The sequence below is a fragment of the Nycticebus coucang genome, chromosome 1 (assembly GCF_027406575.1).
Source record: "Nycticebus coucang isolate mNycCou1 chromosome 1, mNycCou1.pri, whole genome shotgun sequence".
Lineage (NCBI taxonomy): Eukaryota > Metazoa > Chordata > Mammalia > Primates > Lorisidae > Nycticebus > Nycticebus coucang.
The window spans coordinates 131,422,956-131,438,631 of NC_069780.1; the positions used below are offsets into that span (position 1 = coordinate 131,422,956).

The 15,676-nt window shown below is 38.9% G+C and overlaps 1 protein-coding gene across 14 annotated transcripts in view; it reads right to left on the reverse strand.

Annotated features, from left to right (window-relative positions):
- The window catches only part of PDE8B (phosphodiesterase 8B), a 274,090-nt gene that overhangs the window by 23,881 nt on the left and 234,533 nt on the right, over nucleotides 1-15,676 (reverse strand). For all 14 annotated transcript variants that reach the window (XR_008379514.1, XM_053588105.1, XM_053588090.1 and 11 more), the window contains one exon: nucleotides 1,582-1,624. Coding sequence is in view for 13 of the 14 variants with exons in the window: in XM_053588105.1 (XP_053444080.1) it covers nucleotides 1,582-1,624 (43 nt within the window). In the remaining variant the exon portion in view is untranslated. The remainder of the gene's footprint in view (nucleotides 1-1,581; nucleotides 1,625-15,676) is intronic.

Here is a 15,676-nt window from a genome sequence, read left to right on the forward strand (position 1 = left end):
TAAGATTAAATTCAAAATTCACAAACCAAGAATTCCTCAAAACATGGGTCCTACACACAACTAAAAGTAGAGAAGTTAGCTTCAATGCTGTGGCCCAGGTTGGCTGAATTTTAAATCATTTACTAGAAATTATTTACAGATGAATGATGCTTATTCTTCCCGATTTTATTTCATTTAAAAATTAAGATAATCTATAGCAATAGGAATGATTAAAAGTTTGGAGACATTATTCTTCAATAAAGGACAAAGCAAGGTCACTTAAATTGAAGAACCATTAGTTATTCTCTCAACAGATGCTTGTGGAGTAGGAAACTTAAAGCAGAAAAAGGAAGGATGAAGGATATTTAAGCAGCTGTACTCAGTGGCAAAAAGGAATACTGTGTCACCAATTAAAAAAAAAAGCTACCACTTACTAAGCACCTATTGGTACCAGGCATTGTGCTACATACTTTAAATATAATAATCATCTCATTAAATAATTACAATAATTCTGAAAGCTACATAATACTATCCCCATTTTACTGATAAGGAATTTAAGCATGGAGAAATTATACAGGTAGCCCAAGGTCAGAGAGCTAATAAGTGTTGGAAATGATACTTTGTAAGATGGAATAGTTTCAATTTATCAGTGTTCCATATTTATTGTCTATTATGTACAAGATAATGCTGGGTACTACAAAGGATATAAAAGTGCTTATAACAGTTTTTGGCACCCAGAAGTTTAGCTAAAATAATACCCTCACTCTAAGTGTTATAAGAAATTAGAATATTTTCAGAAAAAGGGAGGAAAGATACTAAACCGTTAAGTGTCAGGTACTCCTATATATTATATATATTTTCCTCTTTAATCTTCCTTAACAATTAGATGGACATCATCAATTCATTTCACAAAGGGAAAAACTGAAGCTCAGGAAAAGCAAATGTAATCTTTCTGGGTAGGCTAAATACGAGGTTTCCAGACCTTTCCACATGTAGAGGTCCTCAGGTTCAGGCCCTCATTTTATAGATAAGGGAACCGAGGGTCAAACCAAGTCTTGCCTGAGGTATGAGAAGAATTGAACTGAACTGAAATAGAACTTATGCTCTTGCGTCCCAAACCAGGAGTGCCCACATTTTATAACTGTGTAGTCAGCTGTCACTACAAAGGGGAAGGCATCCGGATATGGTTGAACCCAGGAGTGCCCACAGTTTATAACTGTGCAGTCAGCTGTCACTACAAAGGGGAAGGCATCCGGATATGGTTGAACTACAACCATATTCCCACCTGTGTCATATTCAACCAGTGTCTGGTCCAAGGATTTTGGACCACTCTCTGTTTTGGATTTATCTATATGGCATCTAGCCAAGAAGAGGAAACAAAGATGGGGAAGGCATTCCGTAGATAAGTTTGCCATGAATGAAGATTCAAGGAAATTTTAAGGGATTTCTGCTTTCCTCCTCGCTCTCCAACCTTCTGGTAATACCAACCTGATATTAGCAATCCACTGTCTGTGGTGGTGAATGTCAATCCAGACCTCAGAGAAGTTTACAGACTTGCACCCACAAATGCTTCCTAAGTATATTAAATTGAAGTGTTCTCACCTGTCTGAGAATTGTCTCCTGAATCACGATGAACCTTGTGAATCTAAAGTTGTTCAAAAGTTTGGTAAAACAAGAGAAAGATTTTAAATATGGCATTTTATACATTCCTCAAACAAGTTAGTTAAAAAGGTCTGAAGACTCCAAGAAAGCAAGAAGTTACACAGATTATACAAACAGATGAAAGACACACAGCAAGTGATAATACTACAAATGCTCTATTATTTTTTGACACTTACAGAGTGGCTGAGCCTGAAAGCAGGAAGGCACTGGAGGGGCGTACCAATTACAGAAAGAATCAATTTATAAAATGTTTCTTCACAATGAGATCTGAACGCTAATGGAGTTTTGCACCTAGTTCTTTCTCATTATCAATTTTTCTGTGTGTGCTAATGATTTTGTGCCAATCCTCAATAAGTATCTGTCAAGTGACAAAATGAAGTCTTTGCTAGAAATAGTAAGTATGCTTTCTTTGGAATTCTGCACTTCTTGTGTTTGTAAGTGACGCTGTTAGTAGAGCACATTCATTCTACCGCACGTATAATCACGCTGCGTCACTGCTAAACCCACCTACTTCCAGGTGCTCAGACCATTAAACCTTCATTGCTGCTCAATGAATGGGCCAAGTTAACTTGAAAAACAAGACAGAGAATGTATAGGACTTTTTGTGAAGGAAGATCAGTATGACTTAGAACCGTCATTGTAACAGCAAGAATCCCATCTATGTTAGACACAGGCAAAATGTTCCAGCCTTACAGAAATATTGAAAAACAGTCGTGTAAAACTGAAGTGCTAAAATCGGGTTTTCTATAGACCCTTCCACATAATTACAGAAACAATTACATGACCAAGCTGTGTGATGTCTTGATCATAATTTGACTAAGGGCTATGACTCATGTAGCCCATAATTTTAGGACCTTTTTATTTTTTCTGTGAACAACTGTTTTATGTTTTCCTTCAGGGATAAAGACCATTTGCTATAGCTACTTACTAAGCTTAATGTGAATTTTTTTATGCTGTACCAAATGAATGAAACGTTTGCCTTGCAAATTGTTCTCTCAATTAGCTTTAGCACAAAAGCAAGTGATTTTTAAATGCTTAGCTTTTTTTCTCTGAATTAAAACATGTCTCTCCTTTTAAGCAGAATCCCATAGCTTCTCACATTGTATCAAAAAAAACAAGAAACCCTTTTTCTCATCTTTCGTCAGCCCCTGTCGGCCAGCTGATGGGCCTCTGTGGGGCTCCTGTGACTTCAGGGTGGGCTTGTGTTCTATCTAGAGTAGAAACAGATAACAGAAAGTCCAGTCAATGCACAGCCCACCCCTGCTTTGGGATGGCAATGTACCTCAGCCCATAGGCACAGGGAGGGGCAGGGATGCCATGAAGCACTTCAAACAGCTGAGGTGGCTCTGGTCTGTCCTTCACACATGATGTTGCACTTGGTACATTCTGAACCACGCATGCCACCCTATATGGGCTCATCGGCCTCTGATGAGCTCTCTCCAGCCTACTGCCAGCACCGTGGCGTGCAGATACCCCTCGTTTTAAAAGCAGACATCAGCATCTCCTGCCGGGACTGCAGTATGCGACAAGAACAGTGCCTGAAGACCTCCCTGCTGTCACACCTGGGCAGTGTTAGGTTCTTTTGAAGTTTCCCAACTCCTGTTACTTACATGCCTCTTCCAGATACCTCATTTTACAACTACAAATTCACTTGGATGACAAAAATCCTCTTAGGTAGAAGTATAATTTTCTTCTAGAGGTCTAAACCCACCAGTCATTGAAACTCAGCAGAAATTATTATAATAAAATTTTTCTCTTTGCAATACTCAGTTGAGCTCACTGGGAAAATAATTAAGGAGAAAGTGGTTCTGCGATTTACAGTAGGCAACCCATGAGCTTGAGTACTGCTGGGCAGGAAGGGTGACCAGCTTCGCCCCGTGGCGACAGCCACCTTACAGTTCTTACAATGCCCTCGCACCACTGAAGTATCACCATTCCTTTTCACTGACAGGAAAGCTGAGGTTTAGAGAGCTTAAATACTTGCCCACTGCACATAGCTAATACACAGAACTAATTTCCCACTATGGTCCCTCTGGTTCTAGAACCTTTTGTTCTTTGTCACACTGCTCTCTACAGTGAAGCCGCTAGAAGGAGGGTCCCAGGCCTAGGCTTGTTAAACTGAGATATAAGGAGACATCCCCCAGATCAGCGGTTCTCAACCTATGGGTTGCGACCACTTTGTAACAATGAAAATACATCGCGGCATTAGGAAGGTTGAAAACCACTGCCCTAGATGACTGCAGAACATCTCTTTGAAATATAATTTTCCTTAAAATTTTAAAGAAAAGTTTGAGTTTCTATTATCAAAAGGGTTCTATCATAAGCAGGTTAAAGCAAAGAGATCAGAATTCAACATCCCCAAGCCAATCTCTTTGTAATGTGGTATTTGTTTTTCCTTTTGTAAAAGCTTAAAATGAAAAATATTCTCATGTACAGTAATGATTGGCAATTTCAATTTTGTGTGTTCCCAGGGAACCAGGAGACTTTAGTACTGCTGTTACTGCAGTAGGAATATTGCTGACCTTGGCCTGTAAAGCTTTTGCTAGAGCTCAGAGCTGGGATATCACCAAGGAGGCTGACATCTTATTTCCAGGGGGAAAAAATCATTTCAAACCTTTGATTACCTAAAATATCACAGTTTGCCACAAAATTTGCTGTCCTTGTGCTAAATGCTCTGTTTATAGACATCCAGTTATGCGTGGCTCTAAAAAGCACTAATATTTATGATTTGTATATTTGTCTGTGTGCATGATTTTTGTGGCCATTTGTCCTTAAAGAATTGCCACTTAAACCTCACATTTTCTCTCCACACACACCAGAATGTTTAAACTAAGAAGAAATTTTGTCAAGGATATAGAAGGACCTGAACTCTCATACATTCTTGGAGTATATAATTATATAACACTTTGAAAAAATGCCTGCTAATTTCTTATAAAATTAAACATATACCCCAAATCCCATAACCCAACAGCTCCACTCCTAAGTATTCACCCAAAGTAAACAAAAACATATTCTTCTCACTAAGTAGGAGAATTCCCAGCAAAAGAGAACAGATGTCTTGAAAACTCATCAGCCCTGAGCTGAGAAGAGGATTCAAATGAGAAGACATGAGCAAAAGAACTCTGGCACCAAGAAAAAATAACAGACATCCCCCCAAAGGGATCACAGTGGAGCTATAGTAGTAGATCATAACCAAAAGTAAATTATTGAAATGGAGAATTGGAATCCAGAATATAGGTGGCAAATAAAATGAATGGAATTGAAAAGAAAATTGGAAGTCAACCAAAAGCCTCCCAAAGATTTTTCTCCAGAAAAATCAATGAAAAAAAGAAAAAAGAAAAACTTTCTAAAGAATTAGACAGCATAAGAAAGAATATAATAGAACTTAAAGAAATAAAAGAGTCATTTAGGGAATTTCAAAAGACAGCAAAAAGCTTCAACAATAGGCTAGACCAAGCAGAAGAAAAAATCTCAGAGCTTGAAGACAAGGCCCTCAAGCTAACCCAGTAATTCTAAAATGCAGAAACAAGAATAAAAAACACTGAAACAATCAAACTTAGAGATATGAGACCATGCAAAGTGAACTCATATATAAATTATAGGTATTCCTGAGGAAGAAGAAAGAAAAAAAAAAAAGCATGGAAAATCTATTTGAGGGAATTATTGAAGAAAACTTTCCTGATATCACTAGAGATTCAGATTTCCAGATACCAGATGGTCATCAAACATTGGGGAATTTCATAGCAAATGGGACATCTCCCAGATACATTGTAATTAACCTGGTCAAAGTCAAAATGAAAGAGAAAATCGTATAAGCAACAAGATAAAAGCAACAACTAACCTACAAAGAAACACCCATTAGACTAACAGCAGATTTCTTGACAGAAACCTTACAAGCCAGAAGGGACTAGGGCTCCATCTTCAGACTTCTTAAACAGAACAATAGCCAGCCAAGAATCTTGTATAATTCAAACTAAGTTTACTAAATGATGGAGAAATAAATACTGCCCAAACACCTAGGGAAGTTTTCACAGCTGGACCTGCCCTATAGGAAATACTCAGAATAGCATTATATATGGATTGGCACAACAGAAATCCACCAATATAATATTACCCCAAAGCTAAAGCTCACAGTTCACATAATACAATAGTGCAAGAGGGAAAACAAAGCAATAAAGTACTACCTAGCATAAGGAACAGAACAACATTCCACATAGCAATACTTTCACTCAATGTAAATGGTTTGAATGCTCCACTCAACAGACAGACTGGCTGAAAAAATGAAAAAACAACTCCAGTATCTGTTGTCCCCAGGAAACCCATCTAACCCACATGGACTCACACAGACTGAAGGTGAAGAAATGGAAAAAAAAAATTCACACAAACAAAAACCAAAAGAGAACAGGTATAGCCATTCTCACATCCAGACATAATTGACTTTAAATTAAAAATGGTAGAGAAAGACAAAGATGCTCATTATATAAAGGGTACAATTCAACAAGACATAATAATCCTGAATTATATGCACCTAACACTAGAGCTCCCAGATTCATAGAACACATTCTACTATAGCTAAGTAAAGAAAAGAAACAATAGCATTGTAATTGCCAAGGACGTTACAACTGACTGACAGAGCTGGACAGATCATCAAAGCAGAAAATGAAGACATACTGAACTTAGATGGAACTCTAGAACAAATGGACCTAACAGACATTTACAGAACATCCCACTCAAAAACTACTGTATGTACATTCATCTCATCAACCCATGGCACTTTCTCCAAAACTGACCATGTCTAGGCCACAAAACATGTCTCAACAAATTTTTAAGAAATCAAAAATCATGTTTTCTCAGACCACAGTGGAATAAAACTAGAAATCAATAAGAGAAACACTCAAATCTATACAAAGCCATGGAAATTAAACAATCTGCTGCAGAATGATCTTTGAGTGAATAATGAATTTAAGATAGAAATAAAAAAATTCCTCAAATTGAACGGCAAAGGGGAAAAAGACTACTTAAATCTATGAGATTCATCAAAAGTAGTCCTAAGGGGAAAATTCATAGTTGTTTTTTTTTAATGCCTACATCAAAAAGATCATAAATTAACAACCTAATGAATCATCTCCAGGAACCATAGAAAAAGGAGAACAAACCAAACCTAAACCCAGCAGAAGAAAAAGAATAACAAAGGTCAGACCAGAACTCAACGAAATGGAAACAACAACAATAACAAAATGATACAAAGGATCAATGAAACAAAAACATGGTTCTTTAAAAAGACAAAAACAATAGGCCTATTGCCAGACTGACCAAAAATAGAAGAAAAAGGACCCAAAGAAGTTCAATCAGAAATAAAAAAGGAGATACTACAACTGATCCCACAGAAATACAGAATAAGATCCATGATTGCTATGAAAATCTCTATGCGTATAAATAAGAAAATGTAGAGAAAATGGACAATTCCTGGGAATATACAACTTTAATCAGGAAGTGATAGAACTCCTGAAAAGACCAATAGTAATGAGCAGTGAGACTGAAGCAGTGATAAGAGAATTTCCCAATAAAACAAAAATGCCCTGGAGCAAATGATTTGCAGGCAAATTCTACTAGATGTACAAAGAAGAACTGGAATGCACACTTCAGCAATTACTCCATAACATTGGGAAGAAAGGAATCCTCCCAAACTCATTTTATGAAGCCATTATCACCTTGAAATCAAAGCCAGGAAAGGAGAACAAAAAAGAAAACTACAGACTAATATCCCTTATGAATATAGATGCAAAAATCTTCAAAAAATATTAATACTAGCAAACCAAATTCAATAGCACATAATAAGTGATCCACCATGATCAAGTAGGCTTCATCCTGGGGCGCAAGTACATAAATCAATAACTGTGGTTCACCATATAAACAGGAACAAAAACAAAGACCATATGATTGCCTTAATAGATGCAGAAAAAGCATTCAACAAAATCCAGCACATTTTTATGATAAAAACCCTCAACAAACTAGGCATAGAAAGACTACATCTAAAAATTATAAAAGCCACATATGACAGATTCACAGTCAACATCTTTTTTTTTTTTTTTTTTTTTTGAGACAGAGTCTCACTATGTTGCCCAGGGTAGAGTGCCATGGCATCACAGCTCACACAACCTCAAACTCTTGAGCTTAAGTGATTCTCTTGCCTCAGCCTCCAAAGTAGCTGGCACTACAGGTGCCCACCACAACATCCGGCTATTTCTTGTTGCAGTTGTCACTGTTATTTAGGTGGCCTGGGTTCAACCCACCACCCTCAGTGTATGTGGCTGGCACCATAACCACTGTGCCATGGGCACCAAGTCACAGCCAACATCATATTGAACAGAGAATAGTTGAAAGGATTCCCCCTAAGAACTGGAACAAGATAAGAGATCCCATTGTTACTACTTCTATTCAACATGGTACTGGAAGTCCTAGCTTGGGCAATCAGACAAAAGATAAAGAAGATATCCAAATTGGGAAAGAGGAGGTCAATCTACTGCTTTTTGCTCACAATATAATCTTGTAGCTAGAAAACTGTAAAGACTCTACCAAGAAACTCCTGGAATTGATAAATAAATCCAGCAATGTTTCAGATTACAAAAATCAATGTACCCAAATTAGTAACATTTCCACATACCAGTAACAGTCAAGCTGAGAGTCAAATCAAAGACTCATTCCAATAGCTACAAAGAAAATAAAATACTTGGGAATATACTTAACCAAGGAGGTGAAAGATCTACAAGGAGAACCATGAAACACTGATGGAAGAAATCCCAGATGACACAACTAGAAAAACATATCAATGCTCATGGATTGGTAGACTCAATATTGTTAGAATGTGCACACTGCCCCAAGTGATTCAAAGTTTGAATTCAATCCCCATCGAAATATCTACATCATATTTCACAAATTTAGAAAAAGCAATTCTATGCTTCACTTGGATCCAGAGCTTAAGCAAAAACAAGTCTGAAGGCATCACATTACCAGACTTCAAACTATATTACACGGCTATAATAAACTGAATGGCATCGTATTGGTACAAAACTAGAGACACAGAACAAAGGAATAAAACAGAAAACCCAGATATAAAACCATCTTACAACCAAGTGAGACAAGAAGATACAGTGGGGGAAAGGGAGCCCTATTCACTAAATGGTGCTGGGAAAATTGGATAGCTACTGCAAAAGAATGAAACAGGATTCCTATCTCTAACCACTTACAAAAATTAATTCAAGGTGGATAAAAAAATTTAAATATAAGGCATGAACCATCAAAATTCTAGAAGAAAATGTAGGAAAAACTCTACTAGACATTAGCCTAGGCAAATAATTTATAACTAAGACTTCAAAGGCAATTATAGCCACCAAAACAAATAAATGGGACTTGATTAAATAAAAAAGCTTCTGCACAGTAAAGAAAATAATCAACAGAACAAACAGACGAGCTACAGAATGGGAGAAACTATTTGCAAATTAAATGCCCAATAAAGGGCTAATATCCAGAATCTACAAAGAACTCAAGCAAATCAGCAAGGAAAAAAAAATAATACACAATCCCATTAAAAAAGAGGCAAAAGACATGAACAGAAGCTTTTTGAGAGAAGATAAAGGGCCAAAAAACATGAAGAAAAGCTCAACCTCTCTAATCACGGAAATGCAAATTAAAACCACAATGAGCTATCACCTTTTCCCTCTCAAATGGCTCTTATTCAAAAGGCAAAAAACAGTACATGCTTCCATGGATGCAGAGAGAAAGGAATGCTTACACAAGTGTTGGTGGGACTGCAGACTAGCACAACTTCTATAGAAAACAGTATGGAGATTCCCCAAAGAATTAAAAGAGACCATCAATCCCACTACCTGGTATCTACCTAAAAGAAAATAAGACACTTTATCAAAAAGACACTTGCACTCAAATATTTATTGCAGCACAATTCACAATTGCAAAGATATAAAATCAAACATGTGAAATCACCCTAAGTACCCATCAATTCATGAGTGGATTAACGAAATGAGGAGGACACACACACACCCCCCCCACGGAGTACTACTCAACCATAACAAGGAATTAATTAATTCCTTTTGCAGCAAGTTAGATGGAACTGAAAATCATTATCCTAAGTGAAATATCTCAGGAATGAAAAAACAAACAGCACGTGTACTCGCTAATAATTAGGAACTAATCAATAGTATTCAGAAATAAAAGTCATTGGAAATCAGTAAGGGGGGAGGCTGTAGGGGGGAGGGTAAAAACCTACTTAACAGGTACAATGAACACTATCCAGGTAACGCACATATACTAATACCCCTGACCTAAACATTATTAAAGTTACCCATGTAACAAAAACATTTGTACCCCATTAATATTTTGAAATAAAAGAGAAAGTTTTCATAATTAAAAGGCTTTTGCTTCTTAAGAAGGAAAAATAAACATGGATGACTGGAGACTATGCAGATGGATATCTGAGCAAGAAAAGTGCCGGTTATAGAACCGAGGGGGTAGGTACATGTGTGTTTACTTACAATTCGTACAACTCTTCTATATGTTTAAAAGTTTCCATAATAAAGTATTGGTAATATTATATGTTCAACTGAATAAATGAACTGATGGCTTAAAGTTAGAAGTCTAAAGTATAATTTAAAATCAGTGAAAATAAAGATGAAGGAAATTGTGGACAGTCTTCAACTGAGCAAGGTTACTGACAGGCCATGGTCCCCGGGACTCCACTCCTGAACTGAGCATGAGATGAGCCACCACTTCACCCTGTAACTATGGAACCACAGACAGAAGCTGTCAATCTACGAAGTGTTAGATTTACTTAGGTAACCATTTAAAACCTTGATTTTATTTGACTGACTTTATAAAGTATGGAGTTGCAAATGAACTTAAATCCTACTGTCTCTTACAGGAGAAAAGTGAGAAAGAACATGAAAACATCCCTATTAATATGATATGTTCAAATCAAATTAAAAAAAAAAGAATTATGAGACTTTTTTAGTAGTTAAAATGAGTCAAGGCCAAGCTAAGAACAATAAGTAAGGAAATAAATTCTGGATGCCTCTTTCAACATTCATTTCGAATTCACCTTGGGCAAGTAAACAGCACTTGGTAAGTAGCATTTGGTAGAAACACTGGATTTTATCATTGTTAACTGGCAAAATCAAAGACATCAGAAGTCACAATTAAATCATCAGATAGTCCAGTATACAAGCCTGGGGGTCATCCTTGGTGCTTCCTTCCCTCTGCTCTCCATGTCCAATCTGTCATCCAATCTTGTTACATCTCCTTTCTAAATATTTCTGAGATCATCTGCTTCTCTCCACTGCCAGAATGCAGACTGCCATTGACTCTCCTCTGAACTCAGCAGCACCACCCAACCAGGTGCATTCTCAATTCTTCAGCCAAACTATATTTAATCCTGTCACAAAACTGTATTTAATCCTGTCACTCTTCTGCTTAAAACTCCCACTTCTCATTAGTCTTAGGGTCAATTCCATATGGCAAGCTGGTTATGAGGCTCTTCCTGGCCCCTACCAACTCACCAGCTGTACCGCTGACCCCTGCCACTCTGCCCTGAGCTCTCAGCTTGCAGGCCACACTGGTCGCCTTTCCAACCCCTCATCCTCCTGTGCCCTGCCCTACTCTCATGTCTTTGCACATGCGACTCCCCTGCTCAGAAAGCGTCCCAATCCACTCTCTTTCCTTTGCCTATTTGTCTCCAGATCTTAGCTGAAATGTGATTTCCATGGGGGAGGTTTTCCAGCTATTCCCCGTCCATCTCAGTCCCTCAAGGGCTAAAGCCCTTCTGTCACATGGTCTCAATGGACTTCTCCGTTACCATATTTATTACAGTTTATAACGTTGTACTTAAGTTACTGATGTCTGTTCTCCCACCAAACTACAAGTTCCATGCAGGCAGGAAACTTTGTATAGTTAGTGCTTAATACAGTGCCAGCCTGGCACACAGAAGCTGATGATACAAAATGAATCCCTAGAGATTAGTATTGACCAGACTCGACCTTTAGCTGTGGTAAATGCGTTGTTTTTGATGATTTGGCCATCATATTGGTCTTTGTTGATTTTGCTTAATACTCATTTCGCTAAAGACATCTATTTGCAAAGTATTTCATAGTAAAATACAAATTTCCATAAAATGTGAGGTTTTTTTAAGCAATGATATTTACTAAAACTACATCCACGTGCTCAGATAGTGACAAATCTCTGACAAAGAGTGTTACCATGGTGAGAAAATGAGGCCACGTACCTGGACGCAGCCTCGTCCCTGAGTTGGGTCTGAACTTCTGAGAGATTCCTTGTTACATTTCTCATTGTATTCAATGGAATAATAAAAATGACAACTTTTTTTTTTAAAAATAAAGAGATTGTTCACATCCATACATACAATTGCAATGAACTGGAAAGCGATTTTAAAACATGATTATGTAGAAGAATGCTAGCTTTAATGGAAAAAGATTTTGATCAAAGTTTTCAAACTCAAAGTTATACATGTATTGTTTTGTTGGTTTTTGAGTTACCCACCACCCCTGAATATTACAAAAAGGGATAAAAACCTGGTTAAGATAAACAAAAACTATTCACTGAGATGGGTGGAGACAAGATGGCTGACTGAAGCCAGCTTTCCACAGAGGCTCCCATCCAGAAGGAGAGTTAAAGGACAGAAATTTAGCAAGTAACCTGGTAGATTAGAGCTGCACCAAGAGAGAAGGTTGAAGAATGCACATCAACCCCGCTGAGGAGAGCTGCAACCCCAAGGATACAAACAAAAGATACAAAATTCATTACCAAGCAGACAAGAGTCTCCTCCCCCATGAGAATGGCTCGGAGTGCCCCACAAACAAATGAGCAGAGTTCAAAGGTCCTTCCACTACACTCCATGGGAGAGACCCTCTAAAAACTGGACCTATCTCCCCTACTAGGGTGCCATGGCATACTCCTGCCAAGCATAAAACTGTATATATTCTCTACCTGCAATTATGAGTTCCCAGCACTCCCCTCCAATCTTACTCTGAGATCTGGAGGCCTATCTCCCAGGAGTCCAGATTCTTGGGTGATTTCTCGAGGGGTGTGGACAGGGCCTAGACTGCAGCTGGTCAGTGCTGATTCTGCAGCATAGGAGTGAGGAGAGGACGGTGGGCTGAGAGGGAACCACACCAGAGTGGCAGTGCCCCGAAGAACAGAGCAGCAGCCATTTTTGGCAACAATAGGGCTCACTCCCGGATATTCCGAAGCCACACCCCCTGTCTCCCTGGGCAACCAGAGGAGGCCAGGCATCTTCTCAGGTGGCAACCACCGCGGAACAGATCTGGGACAGAAACATAGGCCCCATGAGTAAACGGTTTGCCTGAGGCAGTACCGGCTGGGGTGTAGCACGGGGACTAGAAAATGCATGCGCAGAGCCAAGGAATTCCCAGGGTGGGGCTGACCCAGAGGAGCGCTTTACTGAGCCTAAGATTCACCCGGCCCTCAGGGGATGGTCAGCCTATAGACAAAGGAAGGCAGCAGGCTAGAACTGACACCTAACTGAATAGAAACCTACAGGAGCAAAGACACGGCCTGAGGCGCAGGCTCTGGGAACTCAAAACAGCTTCTCTTCTGCAGGGGAATTTAGCAGGGACAGAAACAAATTCCTGCAAACTTGTCCTGTTCACTACTGTCAGTAACATCAATCGGGGCGAGGCTGGAACTGAGTGAACACTCCCCAATCTCCATCAAGCGCCTGAGGTTGTCAGGCCTCACCTCCCCCTCTGCACAGAGGCCTGGCTGAGTAGATATAGATTTCCTTGTGATTCAGGCAGGTGCAAACACCTGGAGTATCTGTTCACTACAGGCAACTGGGTCAGAGCCCTGCGGGGCTATCAGTGACTGAGTGTGACAGAGGTGCAAGGTGAGGAAGTAGGCATCAACCTTCTGAGACTAACCTATTTGCTGGGTGGGTCCTCCTGACTTCACAGAACACCAGAGCAAGTCATATCTGAGTTGTCACCAGACCCCTGTGATCCAGTTGCCAGAGACCTTTCAAACTCTCTCACCTGAGACAGGTGCTGACTGAGATAATTGATTTGGACCTTTTGAACTGAGCCAATGGCCCAAGGACTGTTCATGTGGTGCCCTGGGTGTGTGATTGTAGGATGGTTTGATTTTCCTTTTCCAATTCTTGCCTGTGGGGGGCAGGGTGACTTAATTGCTGGTATTTTTCCACAGCTCAAAATTCAACCCAGAGTAACTGTTTCCCTAAGGCTGGACAGAGAACAGCTGAAAACAAGACAGAACCACTTAGCCCCATCACACAAAACAGGTCCCCAGTTTCTCAGGCCATATCACTATACGGGTCCTTAACAAAGCTCCAGGGGAAAAATCAAATGGTGTAAAATAATCGTGGGTGGAATCAGGGAAAAAACTCTGGTAACATGAATAACCAGAATAGAACAACCCCCCCCAAAGGAAAGATATGGCAGATGTAACTGAAGATCCCATTCATAAATAGCTGGCCAAGATGTCAGAAATTGAATTCAGAATTTGGAATGCAAACAAGATTAAAAGAATGGAGGAAAATTTGGAATTAGAAATTTGAGGAGCATTTCAAAAGTTGGAATTAGAAACTTGAGGAGAAATTCAAAAGTTGTCTCAAGAATTTAACTAATTTAAAGACAAAACCACCAAAGATTTTGACGCACTGAAGCAAGAATTTGCAGACCTCAAAGATTTGAAAAATACAGTAGAATCCCTCAGTAACAGAGTGGAGCAAGCAGAAGAAAGGATTTCTGATATTGAAGACAAAGCTTTTTTTTTTTTAAGACAAAGCTTTTGAATGCTCCCAAACTCTCAAAGAGGAAGAGAAATGGAGAGCAAAAACGGATCATTCTCTCAGAGAGCTCTGGGATAATTCAAAGGCAGCTAATATCCACCTCATTGGAATCCCTGAAAGTGATGAAGTGGCCTCACAAGGCACAAAGGCCCTTCTCCATGAAATTATGAAAGAGAATTTTCCAGACATGCTATGATATTCTGAAATTCAGATAGCAAGCAGACAGTTTCAGAACCCCAGCATGACTTAATCTGAATAAGACATCCCCCAGGCATATCATAATTAACTTCACTAAAGTTAATATGAAGGAGAAATTCTGAAAGCAGCCAGACGTAAGAAATCCATTACCTACAACGGGAAGAATATTAGAATGACTGTAGATCTCTCTGCTGAAACTTTTCAAGGCAGAAGAGGGTGGTCATCGACTTTTAATATCCTAAAGCAAAATAACTTTCAACCCTGGATCTTGTATCCAGCTAAACTGAGTTTCATTTATGATGGAGAAATTAAATACTTTAATGACATTCACATGTTGAAGAAATTTGCCATAACCAAACCAGCTCTTCAAGATATCCTCACACCTATACTCCACAATGACTAGCCCAGTGCTCTACCACAAAAGTAAACTCACTCAGAAACTTTTGATCAAACTCCAACTTCCACAGTGGTGAAAGGATTAAAAATGTCCACTGGACTTTTGAAAAACTCAATACCCAAAATTTTACCAGACTTTTCAATAATCTCCATTAATGTGAATGGCTTAAACTGTCTTCTAAAGAGGCACAGGTTAGCTGACCAGATACAAAAACTCAGGCCAGACATTTGCTGCATACAAGAGTCACATCTTACCTTAAAATACAAATATAGACTCAGGGTAAAAGGATGGTAGTCCATATTTCAGGCAAATGGTAATCAGAAAAAAGCAGGTGTTGCAATTCTATTTGCAGACACAGTAGGCTTTACACCAGGCATCCTCATACTGCGGCCCACGGGCCACATGAGGCAGTGTAAATTGTATTTGTTCCCGTTTTGTTTTTTACTTCAAAATAAGACATGTGCAGTGTGCGTAGGAATTTGTTCATAGTTTTTCTTTTTTAACTATAGTCCGGCCCTCTAACGGTCTGAAGGACAGTGAACTGGCCCCCTGTTTAAAAAGTTTGAGGATACCTGCTTTAAACCAAC